The 27,868-nt window shown below is 52.8% G+C and overlaps 1 protein-coding gene across 1 annotated transcript in view; it reads left to right on the top strand.

Moving 5' to 3' along the window:
- Positions 1 to 25,430, top strand: part of Rtn4rl1 (reticulon 4 receptor like 1) — a 76,936-nt gene extending 51,506 nt beyond the window's left edge. Inside the window, exon 2 of the mRNA XM_050128673.1 lies at positions 23,286 to 25,430. Within this exon, the coding sequence (XP_049984630.1) occupies positions 23,286 to 24,613 (1,328 nt within the window). The 3' untranslated portion in view covers positions 24,614 to 25,430. The remainder of the gene's footprint in view (positions 1 to 23,285) is intronic.
- The last annotated feature ends 2,438 nt before the right edge of the window (positions 25,431 to 27,868 follow it).

Below are 27,868 nucleotides of genomic sequence, written 5' to 3'. Positions count from 1 at the left end.
CCCTCCTCCTCCTCCTCCTCTTCTTCTTCTTCTTCTTCTTCTTCTCTCTCTCTCTCTCTCTCTCTCTCTCTCTCTCTCTCATTATGTTTTCCTGGCTGGCTTTGAACTCGCAGAGCTCTTTCTGCCTCTGTTTCCCAGGTGCTGGCCTTAAGGCGTCTATTACCACATTTGGCCTCTTAAACCTCATCTTTCCCACTAAAGAATGGCGCTAAGATGGTAGTTTGGAGCCTGAAGTACGCGGTAGTATCAAATTGGGTAGTGGAGACTTCCCCTTCACTGGCTCTCAGCGAGGGCTCAGCAAAGGGCATCTGTCATTTAACCTGCTCCAGGGCTGTGAGGGACTGTGGTCTCAATCCCCTCGTCAGGGGTCTCCTCCAGCTGCAGTGGGATTGCTTTCGGGGGTCTCTGATTCAGAAAATGTTGAGTACCACTCACCGTTTGAGAGGTTTAAAAATAGAGGCGCGTTCAGCAGCTGAGAGCAGTGTTTATGTGAACTAAACGTGGTGGCGGGGCCTGCAGGCAGGGAAGCCTGCATGGAGCCCTCTGTCCATCTGTTCGCTCTGCCACCGCTCAGTCCTTCCCGTGGCTTTTGGAGCATTGCTGAGAACCTGCTCACTCAGGCCCCCTGCCAGGCGTGGAGGGCAGAGTCAAGAACACAGTATCAATGGAAAAGGAAGGTGTGCCAGGGCCACTCTCCAAAGAGGGCCTCACCCTGTGCCTACTCATGCCTGCCTGAGGTCCTTTCCGGTGTTGGATCTGGGCTGACTATGCAGCCTGGCCTATTACTTTTGTTTATTTTTGTTTGGTTGGTAAGTTGGCTTTGAATTTTTGAGACATTGTTTGTATAATTCAAGGTTAACCTTGAACTTCTGACCTTCCTGCCTCCACTTTGCAAGTACTATAAAAAAAAGGAAGTGTGTGATCCTGTCTGTCTCCCTCTTTTTAGTTAATTGAAGTGTGTTTACATACTTGTGCTCTTGCATGTGGAGGCCAGAGGAGGCTCCTGGCTGTCCTGCTCCACTACTCTCTGCCATATCAGCTTTGTCACTGTTCCTAGGGCTCGCCAGTTCATCTAGACTGGCTGGCCAGTAGGCCCTCAGGATCGGCTTGTCCTGCCTGTGAGGACACTGGGCTAAGAGACACTTGCACCCACACAGCCACATCCAGCTTCCCATGTGGATGCTGAGAATTGAGCTCAGGTCCTCACACCTATACAGCAGGTACAGTTACTTCCAGATGGTTCTTCCTGGACCCTGTTAGCTTTCTTTCTTCTATTTTTTTTTTTTTTTTTTTGGTTTTTCGAGACAGGGTTTCTCTGTGGCTTTGGAGCCTGTCCTGGAACTAGCTCTGTAGACCAGGCTGGCCTCGAACTCACAGAGATCCGCCTACCTCTGCCTCCCGAGTGCTGGGATTAAAGGCGTGAGCGACCACTGCCCGGCCCCTTAGCTTTCTTGAGACGTGGGTTTGCTCTATAGCCCAGGCTGATCTAAACTCCCAGTGTGCAGACCTAAGTCTCCCCATGCTCTGGCCTTACAGGTGTGCGCCGCCACAGCTGTCCTGTGACTTGATTTAGCTCATAAAATGAAGTGGAAATGAGGCTGAAACAGTTCTGGCCCTAAGCCTTAAGACGGCAGGCAACCTCACTTGTGTTATGCCAGGCATTGGACAAGTACCTGCTGTCATTGCTGTGCTCAGAAAGTAGAAGAGGAAGATCCAGAGTTCAAGACCAGCTTCGGCTACATAGTTAGTTTGAGGACAACCTGGACTATCCTGTCTCAAAAAAGAAACAGGGGCTGGCGGAGGTGGCACATGTCTTTGATCCAAGCACTCGGGAGGCAGAGGCAGGCGGATCTCTGTGAGTTCAAGGCCAGCCTGGTCTACAAGAGCTAGTTCCAGGACAGGAACCAAAAAAGAAACCCTGTCTCGAAAAATTAAAAAAAAAAAAAAAAGACCCTGTCTCAAAGAGCAAAAACAAAACAAACAAAAGGAATAGCAACAGCCTTACTTCTGTATTTTGGGGAGCTGGGAGCCCTGATAAAGAGGCCTGAGTTATGACAGCTGTCACTTTGAGAGGAGAACACAGGAAAGAAGGACAGGCTCAGACGTCCAGCACGTTAGTTCAGTCCCCAGATGGCTTTGGACTGCTACCATCTGACTGCAGCCACATGGGACACTCCCAGGGGAACAGCTGCCCTGCTGAGTCTGTTTAAGATAATGGATTAGTTTTGTTTCAAGCCCTGTCTTAGTCCATTTTCTGTTTCTATAACAGACTGCCCGAGACTGGCTAATTTATGAAGGAAACAAGTTTATTTTGGCTCATGACTCTAAAGGCTGGGAAATTCAAGAGCATGGGACCAGGTAGCTAGTTGGTGTTTGGAGAAGGTCTCACGATGATTCAACTCATGGTGTAAAGGCAGGGGACACATTTGAAAGAATTTGAGAGCCTGCCTTGCTTTCTTTATTACAACTTGTGCTTGTGGTAACCAATCCAGTCCTGGGACAGCAAGGACTCAGTTACAAGAGAGCGGCATTTGCCTATCCCGGGGACTTCTGCCTTCATGACCTGAACTGTTCCTATTACAGACTGTCTCCATCACTGGGGACCAGGTCTCACCATGACTTTTGGTGGGTACAAGCCATAGTCAAAGCATCACAAACTGTTACCTTCAGCAAGGCTTGTTACACGTATGGTAATAAATGAAGAATTACAAATCAAAGAATAAAAGCTTTTTATTCAAAGCGGGTTGTAGCCAGGGGGCGGCTGCTGTCACTTGCGCTTTATCAGAGCCAAAGGCAGACAGAGGAGGGAGAAGGCACTGGGTAAGCTCCTGTCGAGGCAGACAGAGGAGGGAGAAGGCATTAGGTAAGCTCCTATCGAGGCAGCTAACAAAGGGGAAGCTGTAGGTAGGTGCGATCAAAGCTGGGAACCCAACGTGATTGGTGTTCTGTTTCTCTAGCTGTCCCAAGTTGGAAGCAGGAACAAAAATGGAGGAAATTCTCGTCAAGACTTAGCTGGTTTGAGCCAATTATCACAAAGCAGCTGTCTGGCTATCTTAGTTGCTTGATAGACTGGCAGTCAGTCTAACAGCTGTTCAGCTGGTCTCTTAGGCTGGTTACTGCAGAGAACTAGGCTGGGTTTCCTCAGGTGGTTGCCACAGACTATGGGTCCAAGTGTTGTCTTTATACATGGTCTGGCAGTATTCATTTGACTATTTAGTCTCTCACTATAGATACCGCCACAGAAACTGACAATCTTGAGGCCATGTTGAATGAACACAGTATCTGGGTAGGCCCAGAGGGAAGAGAATGAATTTGCCTTGGGTCAAATATAAAAAATAGTTATCCAAAGCTGCGCATGGGGGCACAACCCTTTAATCCCAGCACTTGGGCGGCAGAGGCAGGCAGGTCTCTTGAGTTCAAGGCCAGCTTGATCTACAGAGCAAGTTCCAGGACAGCCAGGGCTATACAGAAACCTTGTCTTGGAAAATAAACATCAGCAACAACAGAATGTAGATGGTGGATGACGGACAGAGAAGAGACAGTATGACCCAAGGCTGCAGACAGGAGAGAACTGGGGGTCAGGTGCTCTGCAGCAGCCTGCTATTGGGGGTGACCCTATAGATGATCGCTGGCTGAGCGCAGGGTACTGAGCGGAGTTAGACGTGTTCCTGAAGGAAGGGACACAGACAATGGGAGCGAAGTCCTCAGAGCCAAGCTTTAGAAACACTGGGGGAAGGCAGAGGAGAACGGGGTGAATGCGAGAGATGGATGAGGATCAGCTGAACTCTGTGCTTCCAGGAGAAAGTGTGGAAGCCCAAGCTACTGGACTTGGTAGACGAGACTCTAGGGACCAAGAGAATGCAGAGTCCCAGGCTCCTGGGGGACTGCTGGTGGTTTCTAAAACTAGAACGTGAGTGGAGGCGGGGGGGGGGGGGGAAGCACTTAGAAGAGAAGGTGAGGCAGCGAGACCCCACAGGACACACATCCAAACCATCTACAGATCTGGAGTTAGGAGAGTAAGAGGGAGATGGCTTTGTTGTCTACATAGGACATGGCGTCCCCACCCCTCCCATGAGAAGTGCCTGTGACAGAGACTAGCCAGGAATGCCCAGAAAAGTTGGAACAGCTCAAGGAGAGAGCTGTGCAGAGGAATTCGGGGAGAAGGAGATTTTAACGGGCTTTGACCTCAGGGGTATTTGAGGCAAGGTGGAACCTGGAAACGGGGTATGGGAACTAACTGGGCGTTTGTGCGTGAGAAGCGGGCTCAGTCCAGAGTGCAGGGCTCGGGGAGGTGGGAGAGGAAGTCAGCTGGCTTCCTGCAAAGGGATGGAGAGAGGAAGTCTCTGAGATTTCGGTTCAGCAGGGTTTTGTTGTTCAATGAGACTGGAGCCATGGGTAGCGGGGGAGGGGAGGAAAGCACTCCTGATCTGGCAGCTGGCGGCAAGCGTGGCCTCGGGCAGAATCCATACTACAGGTGAAGTGGTATTGCCCACAGTGTTTGGGTTTTGTTTTCTTATTTGTTGAATATGGTGTTAACCAATTGTACGTACAAATCCATAATGCCAGCCTCTGGCAAATCCAAAGACATGGTAACCACCACTCCCCCTTCTTCCAAGGCCGCCCTTGGATGGGCCTGGCTTCCGGGGTGCCACTGTACCCCTCACCTGCCCACTTCCCCATATTGTTTCTTGCATGATTTCATCTGTCAGCCTATGAGAGAGAGGAGTGACAGCTTGAGGCCTGTGGCTCTGGGAGAGATGGGCGAGGATGCAGAGGTGGGGTAGGGTTAGCTCAGGGGATGGAAGGAGGGAGGGAAAGGCCACAGATCAAAAGATGTGGTGAAGCCAGCCCTGGGGTTGTAGGAAACTGGGACCAGCTAAGATGAACTGGGGCAGTGTCTAGTTTCCATTACTGGGAGACAGAACAGGAACCAGGACTTTTCCCACCCAGCATTGGTGCCCCCTGGCTCCGTTAGAGGGACAGTGATGTACCCCAAGCCTCAGGGCCACACAAGAAAGTCTCTAAAAACAGAACCCGTGTTCCCCATCCCAAGGATTCCTCAGGACTGGAACACTAAGACACTCCACTTAGCATGGGGGAGGAATCCTGTCTAGGGGGCCCTGCGCAGTTTGGGGTACCGCAGAGACCATCCTAGTCTCCTCCTGTCCCCGTGACAGGCCCTCAGGAAACGCCTTTCTACTCCCCCCTCCTGCTTCTCCTTGCTGTGACTCCTGGCAACCCTGTCGTAGCCTTACACACACTTCCATCGTTACCCAGATGGGGTTGCTTGCTTCTGACAGGAGAGGGGCTCTCATTTGGAGCTCTCCCCAGGAAATAGCCCCCCCCACACTTCAAGATTAAAACATCCCCATTCACACCCTCTGTGGGAACATTCTCGGGCTTATTGGGAATCATGTGTGGATTGGACACATGTCAACGTCTCATGTTGAGGTGGAACGTAATTAGGTGATGGCGGAAAAAATTCCTTCCGTTTCCTGGGAATGCCGGAATAATGAGCCATCAAGAGGGGCCCTGGGAAGTAGGCAGGGGCTGCTGACCTGAGCCGAAGTGCGGATCATTCATTAGCTCGAGATGCCCGCGGTCTGGGCTGCATTAAACGAGCAGGCCTGTTCCTAAGTGGGAGGCGGGAGCCAGGCTGGAGAGCTTGAAAGCCTGCCTCCACCTTCAAAGTGGGGATGCGAGCAAGTCATTCCTTCCTGGGCTGGGGCCGGAGGAAGCCAGCCTTCCATTGAGGCTGGGGGGTGGCTGCCGAGGCTGAGGGGGGCGGGGTTGGCTGCCGAGGCTGGGGGGTGTGTGTGGCTGCAGAGCCACGCCCAGGTGAGAGAAGATGCTCCTGGAGCAGGGCTGAGGCCAGGGCCGGGGGCGGGAGAGTAGCCAAAGGACCCCACTAGGAAGGCAAATTCAAAGACTAGACATGGAAGAAGCTCTAGCCTGGACTACCCCTAAGCCAATGGCCCTCTGGGTCCTTGACGGTCACCCAGACTCCCTTAGGGTCCTCTTCCTATCCTACCCTCCCATGGAGGTACGAAAGGCCAACAAAGAGGCCAGCTATGGGCCCAGCCTGGCCTGCCCTGCAGTCCCAGGACACCCCCTCCTTTCCCCATCAGACCACCAGTTTATCCCCAAATGGCACCACCCAACGCCCTGCACTGCACAACAAGCTGTTTCCCCAGCAGCCTCTGTCTGTCCTCTCCGTCCTCATTCTTAGGCAGAAACTCCCTGTGGGCCTCCTCAGTTGGGAGCTGGGCACCCTCACCTCATCAGGTGTGCCCCGCCCCAGCATTGTCTGTCCTTGCACCCTTCCTTCCTCTCTCTTCTCTACCGGGGCTAGAACCCAGGACCTTTCATATATGCTGGGCAAGTCACCTACCACTGAACTGCACCCTCAACCTGTCCTCCTTTCTTTCCTGTCTTTTCCCTTTTCTCAGTTCTGGGGCTCTCCACTACTCCCGCGATTTTAGGGGTTCCATTTGCTCTCCACTCAAGAGTTGCACCCTGGGTTCTTAAATATCTGGACAGGCCCTTTCCCTGATGCCCCCCCCCCAACAGTGCCAGCCACTAAAATGGCAATGGCAGCATCTACAATGCTCCGTGGTCACTGCCTAGGTAGAGGAAGCAGCCGGGACTGTAAAGCCTTTCCTCTCCAGGCCACGCCCCTTCCTGTCTCGGGGTTCTCCCGTACCAGATCCCTCTACTGTACAGTCTCTGGCTTTCTAGTGTTTGAGGGGTCTTCAAGACTGGCTTCCGACAAGTAGCATCCTTTAACGATTTCCCACCCCTGCAAGACCTTTTCTTACTCTGTCTCACCTCAAAAGGCATTCTTTTTCATGTGAGATCTTTGAAATAGCCATATTCCTTCCTTCCTTCCTTCCTTCCTTCCTTTCTTCTTTTTATTTTTGAGATAGGGTCTCTCTGTGTAGACAAGGCTGGCCTCAAACTCAGAGATCCACCTCCTGAGTGCTGGGACTAAAGGTGTTCCCCATCACTGCCAAGCTGAAATAGTCCTATTCAATGATCCTGGAGACCACAATTTTAGATCATGTGTGCTGGGGGGACTTAGGGTCCCAGAATTCTAACTTCAGATGACCCCACCTGCACTGAGATCCTCTTGACCCTGAGGGGCATCAGTCACTTTCCCATGGGCTTTTTGTCCTTCTTAGCTCAAACTCCATTCTGGTCCTAGGGACCTGAGTGGTGGGAACCATGAACAGAGGAGAGAGAGGAGGGGCGCAGCCTAGAAGGTGGCTGGCTAGGATTCCACAGAGGTGGCCTGCGTAGGCCCTGCTGGCAGAGGGAGCAGGGCCTGAGGTGAGGGTGCCGCAGTCCACAGACAGGTTAATGGCTACTGCTTTGTACACAATTGAATTTGTCCTTCTGAGCCTTCTGGCTTTGGAGAGGGGCCTCTTCTCCTGGGATCTCAGCTTGACTCCCAGAGCCACAGGGCCTGGACCAGCTGGGCTTGATTCAATCAGGAGAAATGAGGAACAGTGGGCTCACCGACATCTCCGTGCCCAGAGGAGCTGGTGGCTCCACCAAGAAAGATAAAGAGAGCTGATGGGGTGGGGGCAGGCTCGTCCCAGGCCTCCTGGCCCTGCGTATCTCTTAGGAAAACAACTGCAAAGACTGACAGCCTCCCTGGCTCCTAGGATACAGGCGCAGTAGCCTGTCCTGGGCACCCTCCTCCCCGCCCCCGGCCGTCTTCCCACAGTTCTCAGAGCTGTTTGTAGAACTGATGTAAGAGCAGCTGGGGCCTAGTCTGCTCTCTCTGTTTCTGTGAGGTAGTGCCGTGTTAGGACCAGGGGGTGTAGCGGGTGTGCCGTGCTGGAGTAGAAACAGACAAACAAAAGAGACTCCATCCTCTCTCGGCTGTATCTTTTATGTGTATCAACCCCAACTCTGAGAGCTCTGATGTCTCCCCTGTGCGTGAGGCAAAGGAAACAATGGGACGGTTGAAAATCAGCTATGGCTCCTGTCTGGCGTGCTCTCTCCTGCCTCTGGGCTTGCCCAGGTACTGCCTTCTGTTTCGGAAGCCCTCTCCAGCCCTCCGGGCACCCCCACTGAGGCCGGCCTTCGTGTGAGGTTCTCCTCCCTACCCTTCCATGCTCCAAAAGTGTTGCTTCCTGCGCTCGTCACCTGGGCGACTGCAGTGTGGTGGATGGCTCTATGTAGAGCAATTGATGGTGTGTTGGCTCCACCAGACCTTCAGTAATTGTTGAGTGCCCGGCACTGTCCCGGGGACAGGGAACACATAAGCAGATAATTAAAGAAGGTAGTCTCGGAGTGCAGAGTGCTGAAAGGAGAATAACGGAACCGGGAGGTGATGTCTGATCTGAGACCTGGCTGCCAAAACAGAGATGGCCCCACAAAGGCCCTGCCTGAGACAAGCGGCCTTGTAGAAACAGCCAGTGTTAAAACCCCGAAGTAAATGTTACTTGATTCTGATTGCATGAACTGTTCAGAACAGGCAAATCCACAGAGGCTTAAAGGATATTCGTGGCTGCCAGGGGCTGGGGGAGGGGGTGTGGGGGTGACTGCTAATGGATATGTGGTCTCCCTTTGGAGTAAGGGAAATATTCCGGAACCAGATAATGGCAGGGGCTGGCACCATGCTGTGATGTGCTACGTGCCACTACTGTGTACTTTCAAGGGGCAGATTTTATGGTTTACATGTGTAGAAAGCGAAGCCAAATCACCAAGGCACCAAAGCTTGCTCTGACCTAGAGTGGCTAGTGCCAGGTGTGTGGCCGGTGCAGGGGCAGGCTCAGGATGGTGCTGGAGAGGAGATGGGCCAGTCCTGAAGACTTGGTGGACTGATAAGGAGGTGTATTTTATTGCGGTGCAACCGGAAGCCACTAGAAGATTCACATGGTTATAGTTTCCTCTTGTTTTTGTGGTGCTGAGGAGCAAAGCGGGGGCACTGCATACGAAGGGCGAGTGCTGTACGACTGAGCTGCACCCCTAGCCCCATACTTAACTATTTTTGAAAGTATTTCTGGCCGTGGAGCAGATTGTGGTTATGATGGAGCAAAAATAAAAGCAGAAGCTCCATCAGGGAAGCCATGATAGGATCTGGGGAGGGATGACAGTGGGTGTGGGCGGGACAGAGTGGGTCTGTGGGTGTGGGCAGGACAGAGTGGGTCTGTGGGTGTGGGCGGGATAGAGTGGGTCTGGGGAGGGACGACAGTGGATGTGGGCGGGACAGAGTGGGTCTGGGGGTGTGGGCGGGACAGAGTAATGCCTGAGGGGAAACCAGTGGGAGCGAGGGAATCGAAGGAAAAGAAGATGAAAGGAAGGGAGGAATGGTAACTAACCTCTGCATTTCAACCTGAGCAACCAAGAGAAAGGCTTCGTCAGCCTCTGGGTAACACTGAGGATGTGGTGGGCCTGACCTGCTGGTCAGATAGCCTTGTGGTAACGTCAGCGACAGCCTAGTGGGCTATTGTGAGCCTCAGGCCTAGCACCAGATCTCACTTCATGGAGATGGTGCTGAAAATGTTCCTGTGAGTTCACTTGGGGATTGTGTGACTACAGGGGAGAGGAGCAGGGGCTCAGTCCTAGAGAACAGGGACACAGAGAGGTGAGATCAAGGAAGAGCAGCCCTCTCAAGGAGCTCCAGCCTGCAAGATGGAAGGCAACGGCGAAGTCATGTTTCAGAAATGGAGAAGGAAGGGCTGGAGAGATGGCTCAGTGTTTAAGAGTACTGGCTGCTCTTCCAGAGGTCCTGAGTTCAATTCCCAGCAACCACATGGTGGCTCACAACCATCTGTAATGAGATCTGGCTCCCTCCTCTGGCGTGCAGGCATACATGGAGGCGGAATGTTGTATACATAATAAATAAATAAATCTTAAAAAAAAAAAGAAAAGAAACGGAGATGGAAGTGTTTCCAGGAGGGACAGGGGCTTTAAGAGCGAGTGTAAGCCCAACCTGGACTGGGTGAGACCCTGTCTCAAACCAACACCAGTGAGCAAATGAAGACAAAGTCCCCATTGGGTGTAGCCTTAGGATAGCAGGCCCGCCTTCCTGGTGAGCCTGAGAGCCCGCAGAAGCTGGTCATTGAAGGCTGGAGGGTAGGAGTGGCTGCACCTGTTCTTGGCAAAGGCTGAACAGAGCGTAAGTTAAGGGGTTGAGTTAGGATTTGAGATGGAAGGGAGTGGCCAAGGTTCTGGGCCACCCAGGAAATCAATGGCATGGAGTGAAGGGTGGTTGTGCGGATCCGGTGCCCAGTACCCGGCACATTCTAAGGGGGCCTTTCCCTCCCTCTGATCCCCTTTGCCTCTCAGGGGGTGATTCATATTTCAGTATATTCCAGCTGAAAAGGGATCCCACTTAGAGCAGGTGGTAAAGCCAGTACATGGAAATTTGATATATTTTGACTAATGCATTTTGAAATTTGAAAACTGCAGACAATTTTATTCAAGATCCATTTTTATACCAACTCATTACTGGGAGAAAAAGGCAAAAGATTTCGGTTTTCCTGTAGACCCAGCCCTGTCACCACCAGGCCCTGCTAAGCAGGCTTGACCTGACCAGGTCAGCCTTGCATGCAGCCACTGCCTGCCTCAACCACGGAGCCCCCGCTGGAAACCTCTTTCTTTAGCAGCCTCTTTCAAGGATCCCTCTGGGGGTTACTAGTCCAATTTAATCTGACCTTCAGCCCCACCTCTGTCGTTCCAACTCCAGCAAACCCCTGGGGCCGGCACTTAAGACAAGTTTTGTGATACAGACAAGGGGGTTACGCAGAGTTTCCACTTCCGTCCTCATCTGCCTGCTCTTTCTCCAGCCTCCTGAGCCCGAAGTCTAAGGAGTGGAAGTAAATAATGGAGCCCGGGGAGGGAGGCTGTCCACGGGGGAGAAGGGTAGAGTCCGAGAGCCGGTGGTGCCGGAAGAGGGTATCTGAGTGAGCAGTGCCCCTAAAGAGCCATCTAGCCTTTCGTTATGGATGACAGAGCCATCTTGTGTGAGTCACACAGTTCTACCATGCTGGGTAAACGGCTGTAGTGTGTTGAGCTTCGTTCTTACTGGCAAAATGAGGACCCAAACACCTTTCTGGTGATTTGGGCAGGCTGTTCACGAAGTGAATGTGACAGTCCCTAGGATACACAGAGATGGTTCAATACATGCTTGAGCCACAATCTCCAAGGCAAAGCTCTTGTCTCCAGCTCGCGGGAGGGGAAGGCACCCAGCAGAAAGGGCTGGCTCTCCAAAAGGCCCTGTAGCTGGGGACTTCATTCGTGCGCATCTTAAGGCTAAAGGCTGTCATACAGCTAAACCTTCTAGAAAGTAACTTGTCAGTGTTCATCAAGGGTACTTGGGCTCAATGAAATTGGTCTAGAGAAAGATCAGGAATTTGGGTAAAGATGTTGATTTCAGTGTTATTTAATTTAACTGACCTTAAATAATTAACAGATAAATTGGCACAGCAATAAATCAAAAGTCCCTGACATATAGAGAGGGTGGTTTCCTTCACCCCAGCCCCGCAGCTTCCCATCAGCCTTGCCTCTCAGGATGCAACAAATATCACCAATTTCTGCCTCTTTTTTGTTTTGTTTTAATCTGAAACAAGATTTCATGTAGCCCATAATGGCCTAGAGCTCTGAGAGTCTTGTCTCCCAAGTACTGGGGAACTTTCTTTTTTCCCCAGCTGTCCTGTAACTCACTCTGTTGACCAGGTTGGCCTTCAACTCAAAGATCCACCTCCCTCTGCCTCCCAAGTGCTGGGATTAAAGGTGTCTGCTACCACTTCCCAGAAAAGGGAACTGGAGTTACAGATGGTTGTGAGCCACCTGTTGGTCCTGAGAATTGAACTCAGGACTTCTGGAAGCGCAGCCAATGCTCTTGACAGCCGAGCCATCTATCTCTTCTTCGGGCCTGCCATGAGTTTTCGTTTGGTTTTTGAGGCAGCGAATGTAGCCCAGGCTTGAACTTACTATATAACCCAGACTAGCCTCAAATTAGCCTCCTTCTGCCTCTGTCTACCAGCTGCTGGGATTAGAGGTTTTGTACCACAATGCCCAGCTCAGCCATGATAATTTATAGCAGTAAAAAATGAGAGGCATAAATGTTTCGGAGATAAATAAATTATAATGTATGCATAAAATGGGATCATCTGCAGTTTCCAGAAATCTTGCCTGTTAACTTCATCAGTCTTCCTTCTATGTCAGACCTGGGTAGCTGGCCCTGGCTGATTGATGGGAGCTGATTTCCCCACCGCCCTGGGGCAGGGACCACCCCACCCACAGGGCTCCCTCAGGATCCTTAGTATGGAGCTGCACAGCTGGGTGGGAAGCAGAGGCCTGCATATATAACACGATCTCAACTTTATTTCTTTAAATAAAATTTTTATTTAAATTTTATACAGCCCTATATAAAGGAAGGAACTATTGAAGGTTCAGCAAGGACCTGTCAACGGTCGTCAAGAGTAATGGAAGCGCAGAGATCTCCCCCCTCCTTTTACTTCCCAATCGTTTACGTCTCCCCACAGCTGGCAAGTGTTATTTTAAAATAAAGTAAATAATGATGAATGACTTGAAGGAAAATTGGATAGGTAAAAAGAGGGATGGAGACCACTCAGGAAACCCATGCTAAATATGACCCGGTCAGGTCTCCCAGGCCTGGGGCCTGAGGATGAGCAGTTGTGGCCCCCAGAGAACATGCAACACTCAGGCCAGCAGGGACGGGAGGCAGCCGGAAACTGAGGGTCTGAGGTGCTCATCTGGGCTCTGAAGGATGCGAGGAGATTCTGTGTGGGAATCCAATGAGAAAGGCGTGAGGAGTGAGGCCTGGAGAGCCACTTTGTCATTTGTCAAGCTAGAGCCCAAGAGTCCAAAAGGAGGCAGGAAACGTTTGGACCAAAGACTAGTCAGGTGGGATTAAAAAGGCATGTTTGCAAATACTTCCAAACTCCTGGTCCTTTAACGATACAGACCCACCCCTGGTGACTCTTTCCTGCCTCTTGCCACACCTGATAGTTAATATCACTGGAGAAAGTCCCAAGATCAGGCTTGCTGGAGGTCCTGATGGGTTCTACCCTCCTGCAGAGGGCCCTCAGGTGACCAGAGAGGAGCTGACTCACTCACCTACAACACCANCATGTCCCTCTTGTCCCTCTCCCCCCCCCCCCCCTCCCCCTCTCTCTCTCTCTCTCTCTCTCTCTCTCTCTCTCTCTCTCTCTCCCCTCAGACTCTCACTCTCATCTCTACCTCCAACCTCAGCAGAGGAGCCCTCCTGCTTCATGGAGGAACTAGGAGCTGCCAAGGCTAACTATTGTCATCTCTGTACACACCATGGTCCCCCATTCCTTGGAGCAGGCATTTGTCAGAACTCCCCCTATTTTCTGCCCTTTCCTGCCTACTGTTTCAGTTTCTCTCCTCCTGAATCATGCTTGTTGGCATGAGAACAGGCTCTATTTCTTCCATCTCAAAAAACAAACACTGGGAGGGTGTGGGAGACGGAGAGCGGTTAATGGTGCCCAGTGCAGTGGGCTAAGAGTAACTTCTAATGTTCTACCGCACAGTGGGACTGTGCTGCTTGTCGATTAACTGTAAATCTCAAAACAGCCAGAAGAGAGGATTTTGGATGTTCCCAACACAAAGAATGATAAACATCCGAGGTGATGGGTGTGCTAAGTGCCCCGATCATCACACATTGTATACATGTTTTGAAATGTCAGGCTGTACCCCATAAATATGTACAATTACTGTGTAGCGATTTGAGATAAAAACTATAATTTTAAAAAGCTAAAAAAAGAAAAAATAGCTGCCCTTGACCCACACCCCCACAAGGTCCTTCCTGTTTCTCCAACCATTTAATGTCAGAGCTTCCTGTGTGAGTGTGCTCTTGATGCTCCCTGCCTCCCCCAAGAGGGAGTTACCCCTGTCCCATGATGCCAGGCAGGGCCACATGCTTGATGTTGACCAATGAAATGTGAGTAGAGATGATGCCTGTCACTTGAAACAAACATAGAAAGAGCCAGGGGTTGGGCTGTCTTTGTGTCTTTCCCAGGAGTGTTCTAGGTCAAGGATGCTCTCTTGACCTGGCTTCCCACATGGAGCCGTCCCTCATCGTTGTCTGGCAAGCCTCTGTTGCTGGCAGCCATGGAGATTCTGGGGCACTTGTCTCAACACATCCCCCCATGCCCTGGTTGGTCCAGCACCATCGCCTTCCTCGCCTCCCCTTCTTTCTCATTTGTCCTTCTCTGGCTTTGGTTCCCACACCTCCTAGAAGTGAGATTGCCACGGGTACCTCTCCATGGCAGATCAGTCAGGTGCTTCCGTCTACAGCTCGCTCTCAGCAGGTCCTCAACACATCGATTCCTCCCGGAAACACAGGGCTTTGGGGCCACCATCTCCTCCAGGGTTGCTTCTGCCTCCTTGAAAACCGTCACGTGGATTCAATCCCTCGACCTCTCTCTTGACTGTCCCAGATGACTTCATCCATTCACCCGGACTAAATGCCGTCTCTATGCCGATGGCTCCCAGGTGCACTGCCTCCTCTGGGCTCCTGTGTTGTACATCCAGCTGTTACCAACTACATCTCTGAGAGGCCACTCAGACTTCGCATGTCCCCAAGCCTGTTTTCTAGGCTCCTTCAGGCTCACAGTGGAGCCACCATGGTTCCCCCCTCCCCCAGCACCCCCATACATGACAGAGGCTCGTGTGGATATCATCCTAAACAGCTCTCTGTGCTACCCATTGCTCTCTGCCTCTGGGGCCTCACAACGCCTCTCACAGACTGTAGCCACAGGCCTCCTTGCTGTCTGTCTTACTGTGTGTCAGTCTGTCCTCCTCAACCCCAGTCACATCACCTCTCCTGCAGACTCTGGCTCCCACTTTCTCCCCTCACCCCTTCTTCCTTCCCCTCTTCTGTACCAAGCACAGTCCTGCCCCAGGGCCACTGTACCAGTCATTCTCCGTGAAGATGTTCCTCAGTTTATCCTTGTTCCTTGCTTGTTTGTTTGTTTTGTTTTGTTTTGTTTTGTTTTGTTTTGTTTTGTTTCTTCTTGAGAAGAAGGGTCTCATGTATCCCAGACTGGTCTTAAATTTGCTACATAGCCAAGGATGTCCTTGATCTTCTGGTCCTCCTGCTTCTACCTCCCAAGTGCTGAGATTACAGGTGTTCCTCATCACAGTTGATTTATGTGTTTCTGGGATTCAAACTTTATGCATCCTAAGCAAACATTGCCAACTAAGCCACATTGCTGGCCCTTGTTCCTCTTGCTTATCCTTAGGGGGCGGCTCAAATGTTGAGCTCCTAGTTAAAATAGGTCCCATCTTTCATCTAAAGCTTAACCCCTTTGTGCTTCCAGAATTTAATTTGGCCTTTTTGTCTCACCCCCCTCACACACACACAATGGATCCATGAGTGAAGGAGCTGTGTGTCCCAATGCTGCAGAGGTAACCATGAGCCCATCCTCTCCCCAAAACAGAAGGGACTGGGGACAGGTGCAGAACAGGGTGGTCAGCAGGTATAGGCTATACTCAGAGCTCTGAATGCCTTCGCTGACAGCCAGAAAGTGGGTGGGATCTCTGGGGGCGGGGAAACAAGGACTCCTGGCAGAGAGTTGCTTCTTCTCATTGGCTGCTCGGGCTTTGGGAGCACCACCCCACTCTCCCTGCAAACCCCCTCCCCCCAGAACCCTCTGGAACCTGCATGCCTCTGGAACCCCCCATTCAGGCATCTTCATAGTTGTGAATCCCCTCAAAGGTCCCCTGCCCCGCTACACACACCTAGGATATATTGTCGGGTTGCAGGTGCACCTACAATTTGCTATTGTTTGTGGGGAGTGGCAGTCGGCTCCACAAGGTTCCTGGGCAGGTTCCTGGGCAGGTCCCAGAAACCTCCTGGGAAGGATGAATGCTCAGAACCCTGCAGACCTACCTGCAGGGCTTGACGGCACCTGTCTGAATTCCAGAATGTGGTGGCAGGAGGATCAAGTGTTCAAAAGGAGGTTAGGGCCTTCCCTGGCTACATGAGATCCGTGAAAAAGAAGAGGAGGTAGAGGAAATGATGGTGATGGTGGTGGACGTGGTGGTGGGAGGGAGGGAAACCCACAGCTCCAACCGGGGGCCCTCAAACCAGGTAGTAGGGTTGATTAATATGAGGGGCGACTATGAACCGGGAATGAGGCTGAGGGTGCTGGGAGTCGTAAAGACAGTTCCTGGGCCTGTGTGTCCCAGAGAGAGCAGTTAGGCACAGGTGGGGAATGATGGACTGGGACAAAGGACAGAGCAAGGTGCCTTGCAAGGAGCTTAGCCAGGGTTAAGTGCCTCTCAGCATGTGCTCTGCTAGAGCTCTGGATTCTGGGACCATCCTTAGTTGGGCTGGATTCTGCTAGGATGTGTTGGGAACAGACTTTTGCTAACAAGAACAGTGACACAATCTCCCATGCAGCCTGCTCAGGCCCAGACGGGCTCAATGGGCTTCCCATGCCCATAAGGCCTCAGGGAGATTTTTGTGGTCCATCTGGAAGTGCCTAGACGAAGTAGGATCCCACTGGGGTGGGTGATAAGCTAGGGCAGTGCCTTAATACAGAGCTTCACAGGGTAGCCTCCATCCCCATCCCCTACAGCACACCTCTGCGGGCAAAGAAGTGAGGCCTGATGAGTAGGAAATGGGAGACCCCAAATTGCTCTCAGGAGAAGTTATCAATCCAATTAGCATGGTGCTGGCAGCCAGGCCTGTTTCAGGGGATCAGCCCAGGCCTACAAAAGCCAAAAGGTTATTCTAATGGGGAGCCGCCCACTTCTCAGCTGAGAGGGATCCTGGTGCTGGCAAGGCCTGCAGAGAGTGTTTGATTCAGCCTGTGAGGAGAGCAAGTGCTGGCGGCAGAGAGGGGGTGAGGACCAAGATAAGACATCTCGGCAACATCCCCAGCCCCAGTATGCACTGCTTCTCCCGGGATGCTGTGCCTGAGATACTGCAGGATAAAGAGGACCTGAGCTCTGGAGACAGATGTGAGTTTATTTGCATGTACTCAGGCACATGCAAATGCCTTGCATATGAACTATGTCTACACCTGTAAGCATGCAGGACAACATGTGTGAACACATAAGCACTTCAGGTACACATCTACACAGACATGCACCTAATACAATGCTCAGATAGCCACAGCCCACACTTAGGCTTTGGCTGAGTCCAGTCCTGACCTCCGGGACTACACACAGGTACTGAGCCACAGGGTAATATTATAGCAGTATTGACTTGTGAGGTCCCTTCCCTGTTTTTTTCCCCCTAGGAATTTTTTTTAGTATTATTATTTATTTAACTGATTTTTTTTCAAGACAGGGTTTTTCTGTGTAGCCCTAGCTGTCCTGGAACTCGCTTTGTAGACCAGGCTGGCCTGGAACTCAGAGATCCTCCTGCCTCTGCCTCCCGAGTGCTGGGATTAAAGGTGTGTGCTACCAAATCTTGCCTCCTCTCTTCTTTCATCTAGGCATTTCTGTTTGAAAGGCTCTGGTCCTGGCTTCCCTTGAGGGTGACTAAGTTGTTCTGGTTTGTTTGGGACTCTTCCAGTTTAGTGAAAGTCCTGTACCTTGGGAAGCTCCCCAGTCCCGGGCAAAACTGTGTGTGGTCGCCTGCCCTAGGAAAGGCCTGGTATTGGGTCCTTCTCGGAGCTGTTATCATCTGGTCACTTCCTTGATGGACGTAGGAAACCTTGATGAGAGCTGAGTCTGGGCCTCTGCTCTTACCCTGGAGGCTCCGAGCCGCCCCAGGAGTAACTATAACCAGTGTTTGCTGAACACCTACTATGAGCCAGGTCCTGGGCTTAGGGTTTTCTGAGCCTAGGGCTTTCTAAATGTCATCACTCACTTCTGCAGAGACTTGGAAGGGTGCTTTCCTCGCCCAGAGCAGGACAGCGTAGGAGAAAGTAAACCAGTGTATTCTGTTGTGCCTTAGAAGAGGTTGCATGCTGTAGAGTAAAATGTGCCAGGGAAGTAGCACCTTGAAAACCGGCTGCTTAAGAGTGGCCTCCCTGGGAAGACGTCCTGGAGACATACTGGGAACAGTTCCAGGAAAAGGGAACAGCATGGGCAAAGGCAGGAGGCTGAGTGCTTGGCTTATGGCGGGGACACAGTGAGGTCTGTGCAACCAGGGAAAGGCAGCGTCTCTAGACCTGGGAGCACCTCAGGGTTAGATGGGAGCTGTGGAGGATTAAGGAGGGACAGCATAGTCTGACTTTGATTTTCCCTGGACCTCCCTAGCTACTGTTGAAGGAGATGGAGGGGGTGAGGCTGGGGACAAAAGGGCCATCCAGGAGGCCACCGCAACAGTCCAGACGAGTGACAGCAGCCGTGGGCACGGTACGTAGACAGACACTAGACAAATTCTAAAATTAGACCAGCAGGATTTCCAGAGTGGAGTTTGGGCTGAGGGAAGGAGCCACTATGGTCCTGAGGTGTTGATCCTGAGCAGCTGAAGTGAGCAGGTCGTCTCCGCCCAGGATGGAGGAGCTGCGAGTGAAGGCGGTGGTGGAGGAAGAGAGGAGCTGGCTTTGGATGGATTCAGTGAGACAGATGGAGATGTGGGAACGGTGGGTGGTACCAGCGTCTGTGGGCTCGGGGACTGGCCGAGCTTTTGGTGATTGTCCCATTTTGCAGGTGAGGAAAATGAGGGCCCTGCAGAACCTTAAAAGGAGCAGCCAGGACTCGACTTTGGCCTCTGGCTCCACAGCCACGCTCTTCTCACAGCCACGGGCACCAGGCTGCTGGCCACTCCGCCCAGCGGTTCCCTGGCTAGCTTCCCTGTCTTCAGGGCTGAGCCAGGAAGGAGCCTCTGCTTGGAACACAAGTGGCACAAGTGCCAAGTGGCCCGAGGCGCCAGCGGCCCCAGGAGTGCAGCTGGCCTGGCCCGAGGCTGCCATCCACGCAGCAGAGAGCATTCGGTTAGCATTGATTGCTCAGAGAAGAGCATCTGGCCAGGCTCGGGGCAGGGGAGGGAGCGCTGAAGGCCGGAGAGACTGTCTACACAGCAGAGCAGCCTGCACGCTTCAGAGAGACCCACTGACCCACCCAGGGGGCCATGAGGAAAGTAGCCATGAGGCTGTCCCTACTCCAGGGGTGGGAGGGAGGACAGCCCCTTGGGTGCTACACTGGAGTGACTGTCATGACCCTCTGGGGCCTGAGAAAACTGACCAGCCCTATTTGAGGCTGCTCTGCCCACTCCTGGACAGGGAGCTGAGGCTAGAGTCCCAGCCTGAAGGCAACTAGGCAGGGCCTGCCCCGCTGCTGTGTTCTCCAGCTGTGGCCAGCCGCTGATGCTCTGGGGACCTCATTTTCTCCTGTGTGAGTGATGCTGCTCCCACGGGGTTGTAAGCGCTTCAGTTAAAGGCCTTACTCCCAGAGGCAGATCTTCCTCGCCAATTCTCCCACTTCTGGTGGCCATAGTACCGCAGGGCCCCCACTACACTGGATTGTGTGGCCTAAGTGTAGCAGACAGGCCCTGTTGGTGTTGGTCCCAGTGCCAAGCTCTCTGGACACCCCAGCCCTGGCTTTCTCCAGCCCAGTCTGTCTCGTAGGCTTTGCACCGTTAGAGGGGATGGAGAATGCAGGCTCACTTTTCCAGCTCGCTACCTTGGCTTGTGCTATCCTGTTGCCTTTGCCTTGCCGCCCATCCCACCAGGTCTGTTCCCGTGGGACCATTCATAGGCACAGCTAGGGAGGTGGCTGTCAATGCTCAGCTTGGCAGGAGTTTGGAGTTTGCAGGCTGACCACCTCTCTTACCTGCATGTCCTCTGTGCTGAGTGATATGCTTTGGTCTGAGCTGACTCCCCTCACAGCTAAGGCAGTGTCCCTCTCAGCCCAGTTCATGGGTCAAATACTCTGGAAGGTTGAGGAACTGCTGGTGTTGCACAGGGGAACCAGTGACCAAACAATGCTGACTCCTAGCCCAAGGGTAGCAGAAGCTTTCCTTTAGGCCCCTCCGTTAATCTCCCCTATACTCCCAAGGTCCCTCCGTGGGCATTGCCACCCCATATGCAAATGGGCCGTGATGCCGATTGCCAGGCCCTTCCAACACTGGCTTCTGTGACTTTCCCAGGCTCGGGGGCAGGTGTGAATGGAAGGAGGAATGAATGAGGCTGTGCAGCCGCTCTGGGAGCTCATGTGTGTGGGAGGCTGGAGGTCTGGGCGTCGGGAAGCAGAGCGCAGTAAAGGGCATCCCCTGGAGAGGAAGGCAGGGAGAGCTGGGTCTTCTCCCTTCCGCCCCCTCAAGCAGAAGGCAGCCCCACCCAGGAAGGGCCTAAGGAGTCTGTCAGGAGAGGCGCAGGGCCCCTCCACTGAGACTTGGATTCCTGCTAATTTGCAATCTTAAAATGCACAGCAAAGGTTCCATCCTCATTGTTGGTACATTAATCAGGCAATCAGCGGGGCAGGGCTCCCAAGGGCCTCATGGAGGGGGCACAGAAGGTGCCATGGTGATGCAGTGTCTGCCTCCCTGGGATGAAATCTGCTGGATGACAATCCTAGGACAGCACCCTGCTGGTTCAGACAGGAGGTCAAGAAGGAGCCAGGGCTGGCTGGGACACTTAGTCCAAGGTCTTGAAGTAATACCACTGGCTTTCAAAGGCGTGGATGCAAATTTGGCTGAGCCCCTCAACATCTCCCTCCCATTAGAAGAGGTGGAGGTTCTGTAAAGCTACCCTTCCTGGCATGGGCCCTGGCATGTGGGAAAACGTTAAAGGACAGGGATTAGGATGCTTCCAGAAGAGCCAGCCCTTCACTGCTCAGGAAGTGACCGTCCCACAGAGTCCTTGTGGTCTCATGACTGCCTGCTCTTCTTTTAGGTCACGGGGAGCTGAGCCTGGTCCTGCATCAGGTCTTGGCTAGAGTCCTTTGTCCTCCTGTTGCCCTCCTTGAGGGGAAACCCCAATCCTGCCTTCACCCTGTCCTGCTATCTGCTTCTACCACAGTCCACTGTGGGTTCAGAAACTAGTTACCAAGCCCACACCTGAGATCTGGTGCGGTTTGATTTTTTTTTTTTTCCTAAATAGAGCCCTGGCCCAGTTTCCCCTGTGCACTGGTATTGCCTGGAGACCCCTACTTAAGGGTTACCCCGAGGACCCCCAAATTCTTCTGGGATACACAGATACAGAGCAGCCATAGCATGTGGAGAGCTCAGCCCAGGGCAGGTTGAGGGTGCAGGCAAAAGCACTCTGTAAACTCTGATGAGCTGTACAAATGTTGAATGGCATTAGTGCTAAGCCCACTGCGGCCCCTCCCTGCCTGCAGCTGCAGGCCCGGGAGGAAATGCTTTATTTTCACAGGACCCCCAGTGGAGGCTCTGCTCTGTCTCCTTCATTCTAAGACGTGAGACAAGCATTGTGAATGTCCTTGAACCTGGAGTCTGAGCTTTCTCAGAGCGACTGGGCTAGGGCTACTCCTTGGGGAAGGTTCTGGCAAGAATAGCTTTCCGGGAAGACCTGAGCAGGAGAGAGGGTGCAAGCCGAGCAAGGGGATTAGAGGAGGCCTGTGGGCAGAGCAGCCAGTGTGGCTTGGATGCTGATGCCACAGGGCAGGCTGCCCTCCAACCGGCTAGGGTTTGGAACCTCTCTCACCTTGCCTCCCACTGCAGCACAGGAGCTCTTGGACAGAGGGTGGTAGGCGGGGGGGGGGGGGCACCCCCAGGACGCCACGGAGGAAGACTGGCAAAGTAACGTCTCCTAGACATGCTTTGGAGAGGGAAATGGGGCAGGGGTGGCTATGGCCTGTGTGCTGCCTAGTGGCTGGGTGACAGAAAGCACCGCAGAGGACCTGCAGAGTGTGGCCCAGCCCGGAAAGGGTCCTATGCCATGCTGACACCGCCACAGAGGTCGTAATTGCTCTGAAAATGCAACTGAACCCAATTATGCAGAAACTAAATTATGTGCGATGATTTTTATGTGCCTGAAACATTCAGTTGAAGCCGGGTGATTACAGGGGGACGAGAAGCAGCTGCCACTCTCTGGGAACCCATAGCTCCCAACAGCTGGGAGCTGTCACTTACGATGCTCTTTCTGTAGGGATGGGGGGTGATTGGGATGGCATGAGTCAAGGTGGAGACCCGCTTGGCCAGGAACCTGGGCAGCCCTTTTGCTTGGGTTGGAGTGGGTCTGGGATCCCGGGTGGGCAGGTTGGTCAGGTGGGTGGCTTCTTCCATCCCACATGATCTGGGCACAGCTGGTAGCAAGAAGACTCAGCTCATATGCCCTGGGCGCCCTGCTTTCCCAAGAGTTCCAGCAGAACAAGCCAAGCAAGGCGGGGTAGGTCGTGGCTGCCTGTCCCTTCAGGGTGGGCGTCTGTAGGCCTGGAGCCTGTCCCCATCTTCTTGACGCGCCTGTTGGGCCACTTGGGGCAGCTGTGACCCTGGAAAAAGGCAGGTAATGACAATCGTCCATAATGAGGCTGCTTCAATAATGAGTGTGGGCCTATTACCCGACCACAGGCTGGACACATCCGAAAATAATTATTTTAAGGATCCATTAACGAATGCCTAATTAATGCCCAATTAGAGGGAAGCTACAAAGGAAATGCTCTGGACAGTCAAGTGGCAAGGCCTGGTCTCACAGCCGTAGCCTGGCAAACTCAAGCAGGGTAGAGAGATGCAGAGGGCCAGAAGGTGAATCGGAGGGGGGCAGCCTCGATCTGGCAGACCCCAGGGAAGCCGCATGGGTCAGCGGTGGTGTCACTCACAGTCCCTCGCAGAAACACGCCTTCTCTGTCCACCCGTTCAGCTCTGTGAACTGTATTAACAAATGAGGAAACTGAGGCACAGGGGCAGGGTTGTGTATTTGAAGTTTGGAATGCAACACGAACGAGGCATCTTCTGAGGTATGTTTTGTGCCATGAAGACAGCGCTTTACTTATTTTGAGGAATCATTTGAATAAAGTGATCGTTCAGGACTCCAGATGGGCTATTTGCTTTGTTATAGTCGTTACTCGTGAAGGCGGCTGACGGTGAGCAAGTGGCAGCGCCGGGACCAGAGCTGGAGGCTGCCATGCTGTGTTCGTGGATATGTTCCACCCAGCAGTAGGGCTAACGGCCTGGAGAGGGATTTGGATGGGGATTAGAGACTTTCAGGACAGAGCTCAAGTGGTGTGGAGATAATGTGGGCCTCGGGCCCAAATTTCCTGTCCAGTCTCCTAGCCTAGGCACCCCTGTGTACAGGACAGCAGACAGAACCTATGTGGGTCAAGAGGGTCATTCAGCAGTCCCCACTCCACCCTCCGTTCCCATGCATCTCCCTCTTCCCCGGGCAGCCCCTCAGCTCTTCTGTTTCTCTCCCCACCAGGGTGCTGTGTGGAGTTGCTGCTGCTCCTGCTGCTGGCTGAGGAGCTACCCCTGGGTGGTGGCTGTCCTCGAGACTGTGTGTGCTACCCCGCACCCATGACTGTCAGCTGCCAGGCACACAACTTTGCTGTCATCCCAGAGGGCATCCCAGAGGACAGCGAGCGCATCTTCCTGCAGAACAATCGTATCACTTTCCTCCAGCAGGGCCACTTCAGCCCCGCCATGGTCACCCTCTGGATCTATTCCAACAACATCACTTTCATCGCTCCCAACACCTTCGAGGGCTTTGTGCATCTGGAGGAGCTAGACCTTGGAGACAACCGGCAGCTGCGGACGCTGGCACCCGAGACCTTCCAGGGCCTGGTGAAGCTTCACGCCCTCTACCTCTATAAGTGTGGACTGAGCGCCCTGCCCGCAGGCATCTTTGGTGGTCTGCACAGCCTGCAGTACCTCTACTTGCAGGACAACCACATTGAATACCTCCAAGATGACATCTTTGTGGACCTGGTCAACCTCAGTCACTTGTTTCTCCATGGCAACAAGCTTTGGAGTCTGGGCCAAGGCATTTTCCGGGGTCTGGTGAACCTCGACCGGCTGTTGGTGCATGAGAACCAGCTACAATGGGTCCACCATAAGGCTTTCCATGACCTCCACAGGCTGACCACCCTCTTTCTCTTCAACAACAGCCTCACTGAGCTGCAAGGTGACTGTCTGGCCCCCCTGGTGGCCTTGGAGTTCCTTCGCCTCAATGGTAACGCCTGGGACTGTGGCTGCCGGGCGCGGTCCCTGTGGGAATGGCTGAGGCGGTTCCGAGGCTCCAGCTCCGCTGTTCCCTGTGCGACCCCCGAGCTGCGGCAAGGCCAGGATCTGAAGCTGCTGAGGGCTGAGGACTTCCGGAACTGCACAGGGCCAGCATCTCCACACCAGATCAAGTCACACACGCTCACCACCTCTGACAGGGCTGCCCGCAAGGAGCACCACCCATCCCATGGCGCCTCCAGGGACAAAGGCCACCCACATGGCCATCTGCCTGGCTCCAGGTCAGGTTACAAGAAGCCAGGCAAGAACTGTACCAGCCACAGGAACCGAAACCAGATCTCGAAGGTGGGCACTGGGAAACAGCTCCCTGAACTACAGGACTATGCCCCTGACTACCAGCACAAGTTCAGCTTTGATATCATGCCGACTACACGACCCAAGAAGAAGGGCAAGTGTCCCCGCAGGACCCCCATCCGTGCCCCCAGTGGGGTGCAGCAGGCTAACTTGGGCACTTCCCTGGGGGCCTCGCTCCTGGCCTGGATACTGGGGCTGGCGGTCACTCTCCGCTGAGGACTCAGGACATCACTGCCCAGCACTGCCACATGTCCAGCAAGGAACAGAATCTTTTCCTCTTGTTTATTTTTTTTTTTTTCCTTTTTAAGCGGAAGATCTGCTGGGTTTCAGGAAAAGGTTGCTAAAGCCTTCAATCACAGTCTGGACCCTTCCTGGTGGATTATAAGCTCAAAGTGTACAGCTCTAGAGAGGAGGGGTAGCCATCTTACCTGGTTGTCCTGGCCCAGCACCTACCTGGACAGCATCCACTCCAGCACGGTGGTCAAAGGCATACCCAGTGAATCATAGCCGTGACGGGACATATGCCCTGTGGAGAAGCTGGGCTCTGTGGAATCCTGATCACTTGGAAAGAAGGGCCAGAGGACCCTGTTGTTTTGGGAAGGAGTGGGACTCAGGACGAGGCTCCCGCAGAGCCAGCTGGGGCAACCAGCCATCTCAGAGCACTCTTGCTCTTGCCTGAGGCCACCTCGTCAACCTGCCCAGTCCCACGATGTCACCCTCAGTCCCTACCCATTGGGGTAGTGCCTCTCATTCCTGATGTCTCAGGCAGTCCTGGCAGACCTGCTGGGGTCCAAGAACCAATCACCAAAGGGAAGATCACCAGAGGATGACATGTAGAACTTTACTCGCAATGAGAGTCACACAGAAGGTGCAGTTTTATACCTGTGTCCACTTATATATACCCTCACACCCTGCCCACACACCCACACAATATAAATATATATACATATATAAATATATAAATGCACAGCCCCCCTCCCACTCCTTACCAAACTGTATGTCTTATCATGTTTATAAACTATACGGGAACCTATATTTGCTCAACTACAGATTGTATTGGTAATTTCTAGCAAGGAAAAACAAAAGAAAGCGGAGGCATTTTTGGTCCGAATCCCAGCTGGCAGCAATAGTCCCTGGGCTTGCTGGGGCAAAGGTGCCAGTGGGAAGAGTTGAGGAGGAAGAGAAACAGAGAATCACTTCAGGGGACCAACATTCTTAGCTACTTAGAACATCCCCTTGTTTTTATATGCAACACATGCCTGTCTGGCACCCTGGAGCACCCCCACTACCCCTCCTGTAGAAGCTGCAGGCTTTGGGGTGAGATGTGGGAAGTAGCTTGTTGGATATCAGGGTGCTGGAGGCAAGCTAGGTGGAGCAGCAGAAAGGGCTTTGGGGGTTTTCCAGCCAGCAAATAAGGCAGCATCCACAGTGTTAGCCCTGTGGGTTGGATGGACAGAGTCCTTCTAACGTTTTGCCAGCGATGGTCTGGGCAGGTCAGGAGGCTCTGAGCTCTGACCTCAAGGAAGGCTTAGCTGCAATTTTAACTCACTGGCTCTTTGGCCAGTGACCTGCTGAAGGCCCTGACTAGTTTGGCAATAGAGAAGACTCTAGTGGCCTTAGCAGATGAGGGCATTTCAGTAACCATCTCAGGCGCTCTTCATTACAGAGGTCTTGTTCCTCCTGTTTATTTTGGATATAATCCAGGACAGGCAGAGGTCAGAGGGCTAGACTCAGGGGTCAGAGCCCAACAGGCAGCATGCAGGGAACAGAGCAGGCAAGCCCGGTCAGGGAATAGGGGCTGCTGGCCCAAAGGTCTCGGGCAGGCACAATCTCTTGCGCTTTGCACAAACCTGAATCTCCTACCAGCGAGGGTGTGTGAGGAGTAAGAAATGCTGAATCCAATTATGAGAGAAAAATAATAAAAAAAATTCTCTTGGACAAGAACCCTGTTTTTCATTTCATAACCCCGCATTCCTGACAGGGTGGCAGATCCCGGGCTTTGGTGGGGTGGGCGAGCCTGGCCAGGCTTGACTCTGAGAAGACAGCATGCTTGTTGGCAGGGAGAGCCATAGGAACGGGGCACACTGACTCACAGGAACACACAAGAACATGTGCTCTCTCGCTCTCTCTCTCTCTCTCTTCCTCCCCCCATACACACGCGCGCGCACACACACACACACACACATGCGCACACGCACACACACCTCTTCCCTCACCAGCATAGAACACAATTCACAATTCACTTCCCACATGCTGGCTGCCCAGGTCAGTACCACTTCCGTATCTTTCCCCTGCGGAAGGGTTCTAGATCCTTCCGAGCTTGTTCCCAAGAGCCGTGGCTGCTGATTCTGGGTGTCAGCAGAAAGACAACAGGCAGTCCTTGGGCCTCAAGTCCAGGAACTGACCAGGACAGCAGAGGGCCAAGGCCTGGAAGCTGCCCCTGCCTTTCTGACATCACAGATGGAGAGCAGAGGGCTGTCTGTTTTTAGTATGAGAGTCAGGGCATTCACGAGGGGCCTCGTGCTGCAAAGCAAATAATGCCATTCTGCCACTGAGCCCGATAGTACCCAGGCCGATGCCCACGCCCCTTAAAATTCATGCAGGTTGTTATGGTGTTGATTTCATTCCCAACCCCAGGCAGCAAGGCCCTCAGTGGGAAAATCAAAAGTCTGAGCACTTTATTAAATTTTTAGGAAAAGACTTAGCAAGTCCTATAAGGTAGAAGCGATTGCCAGCCAGAAGAACGGTAAAGTCTCCTAAAGGCTCTGCCGATGTGTGCATAATTCCCATGGCCGAGGCCTTCCAGGCTGGGCAGTGGGGCCCAGGACACTGGGTGTATTTTTAGTAGTTTTCTCCCCCAGGAGGTAGAAGGAATGAAGGCCACTGCTGATGACATCATCTGTTACACAGCTGCTCAGACTCTGCGCAGTTAGAATGATGCCATTGTTCCCAAATCAAAACCAGTTGACTCTGGGAGTCAACTAAATTGGAGGCTCTCTCCAGGGAGTCAGGCCACTTCCCCCAGTAGCCATTCGGGGCAGGGTATTATAGAGTCCTGCTCCCCTAAAGGCTCAGTCACCCGCTCCTGTCCCTAGTAAGGAACAGAACACTTCCTCTGTCGTTTTTTTTTTTGTTTTTGTTTTTTTGTTTTTTTTGATCCTGCTGCCTCTGTCTCCCAAAGTACCCACTCTTGGCTTGATGGAATTTTTAAAAGAGTGTTTTCGGGGGCCTAAGGTGGCTTGTTACTTGATAAAGCCCTTGCTGTGCAAATATGAGGACCCGAGTCCCACCCAATCCGCAGAATCTATGTAAAAAGCTAAGCACAGTGCACTCCTGCAATCCGGCGCAGGGCAGGCAGGGCAGGAGGGGCCTTGGGACTTGCTATCCAGGAAACGCCTTACGTTCCAGGTTCAATGGCAGACCCTCTCTCAAAAAATAAGGTGGAGGGCCAGCAAGATGGTTCAGTAGATA

Source organism: Alexandromys fortis, unplaced genomic scaffold (assembly GCF_014885135.2).
Source record: "Alexandromys fortis isolate MF-2015 unplaced genomic scaffold, M_Fortis_MF-2015_v1.1 scaffold_80, whole genome shotgun sequence".
Taxonomy (NCBI): Eukaryota; Metazoa; Chordata; class Mammalia; order Rodentia; family Cricetidae; genus Alexandromys; species Alexandromys fortis.
Note: the sequence above shows the minus strand (reverse complement) of the source record. Positions and strands in the feature narration are given on the sequence as shown.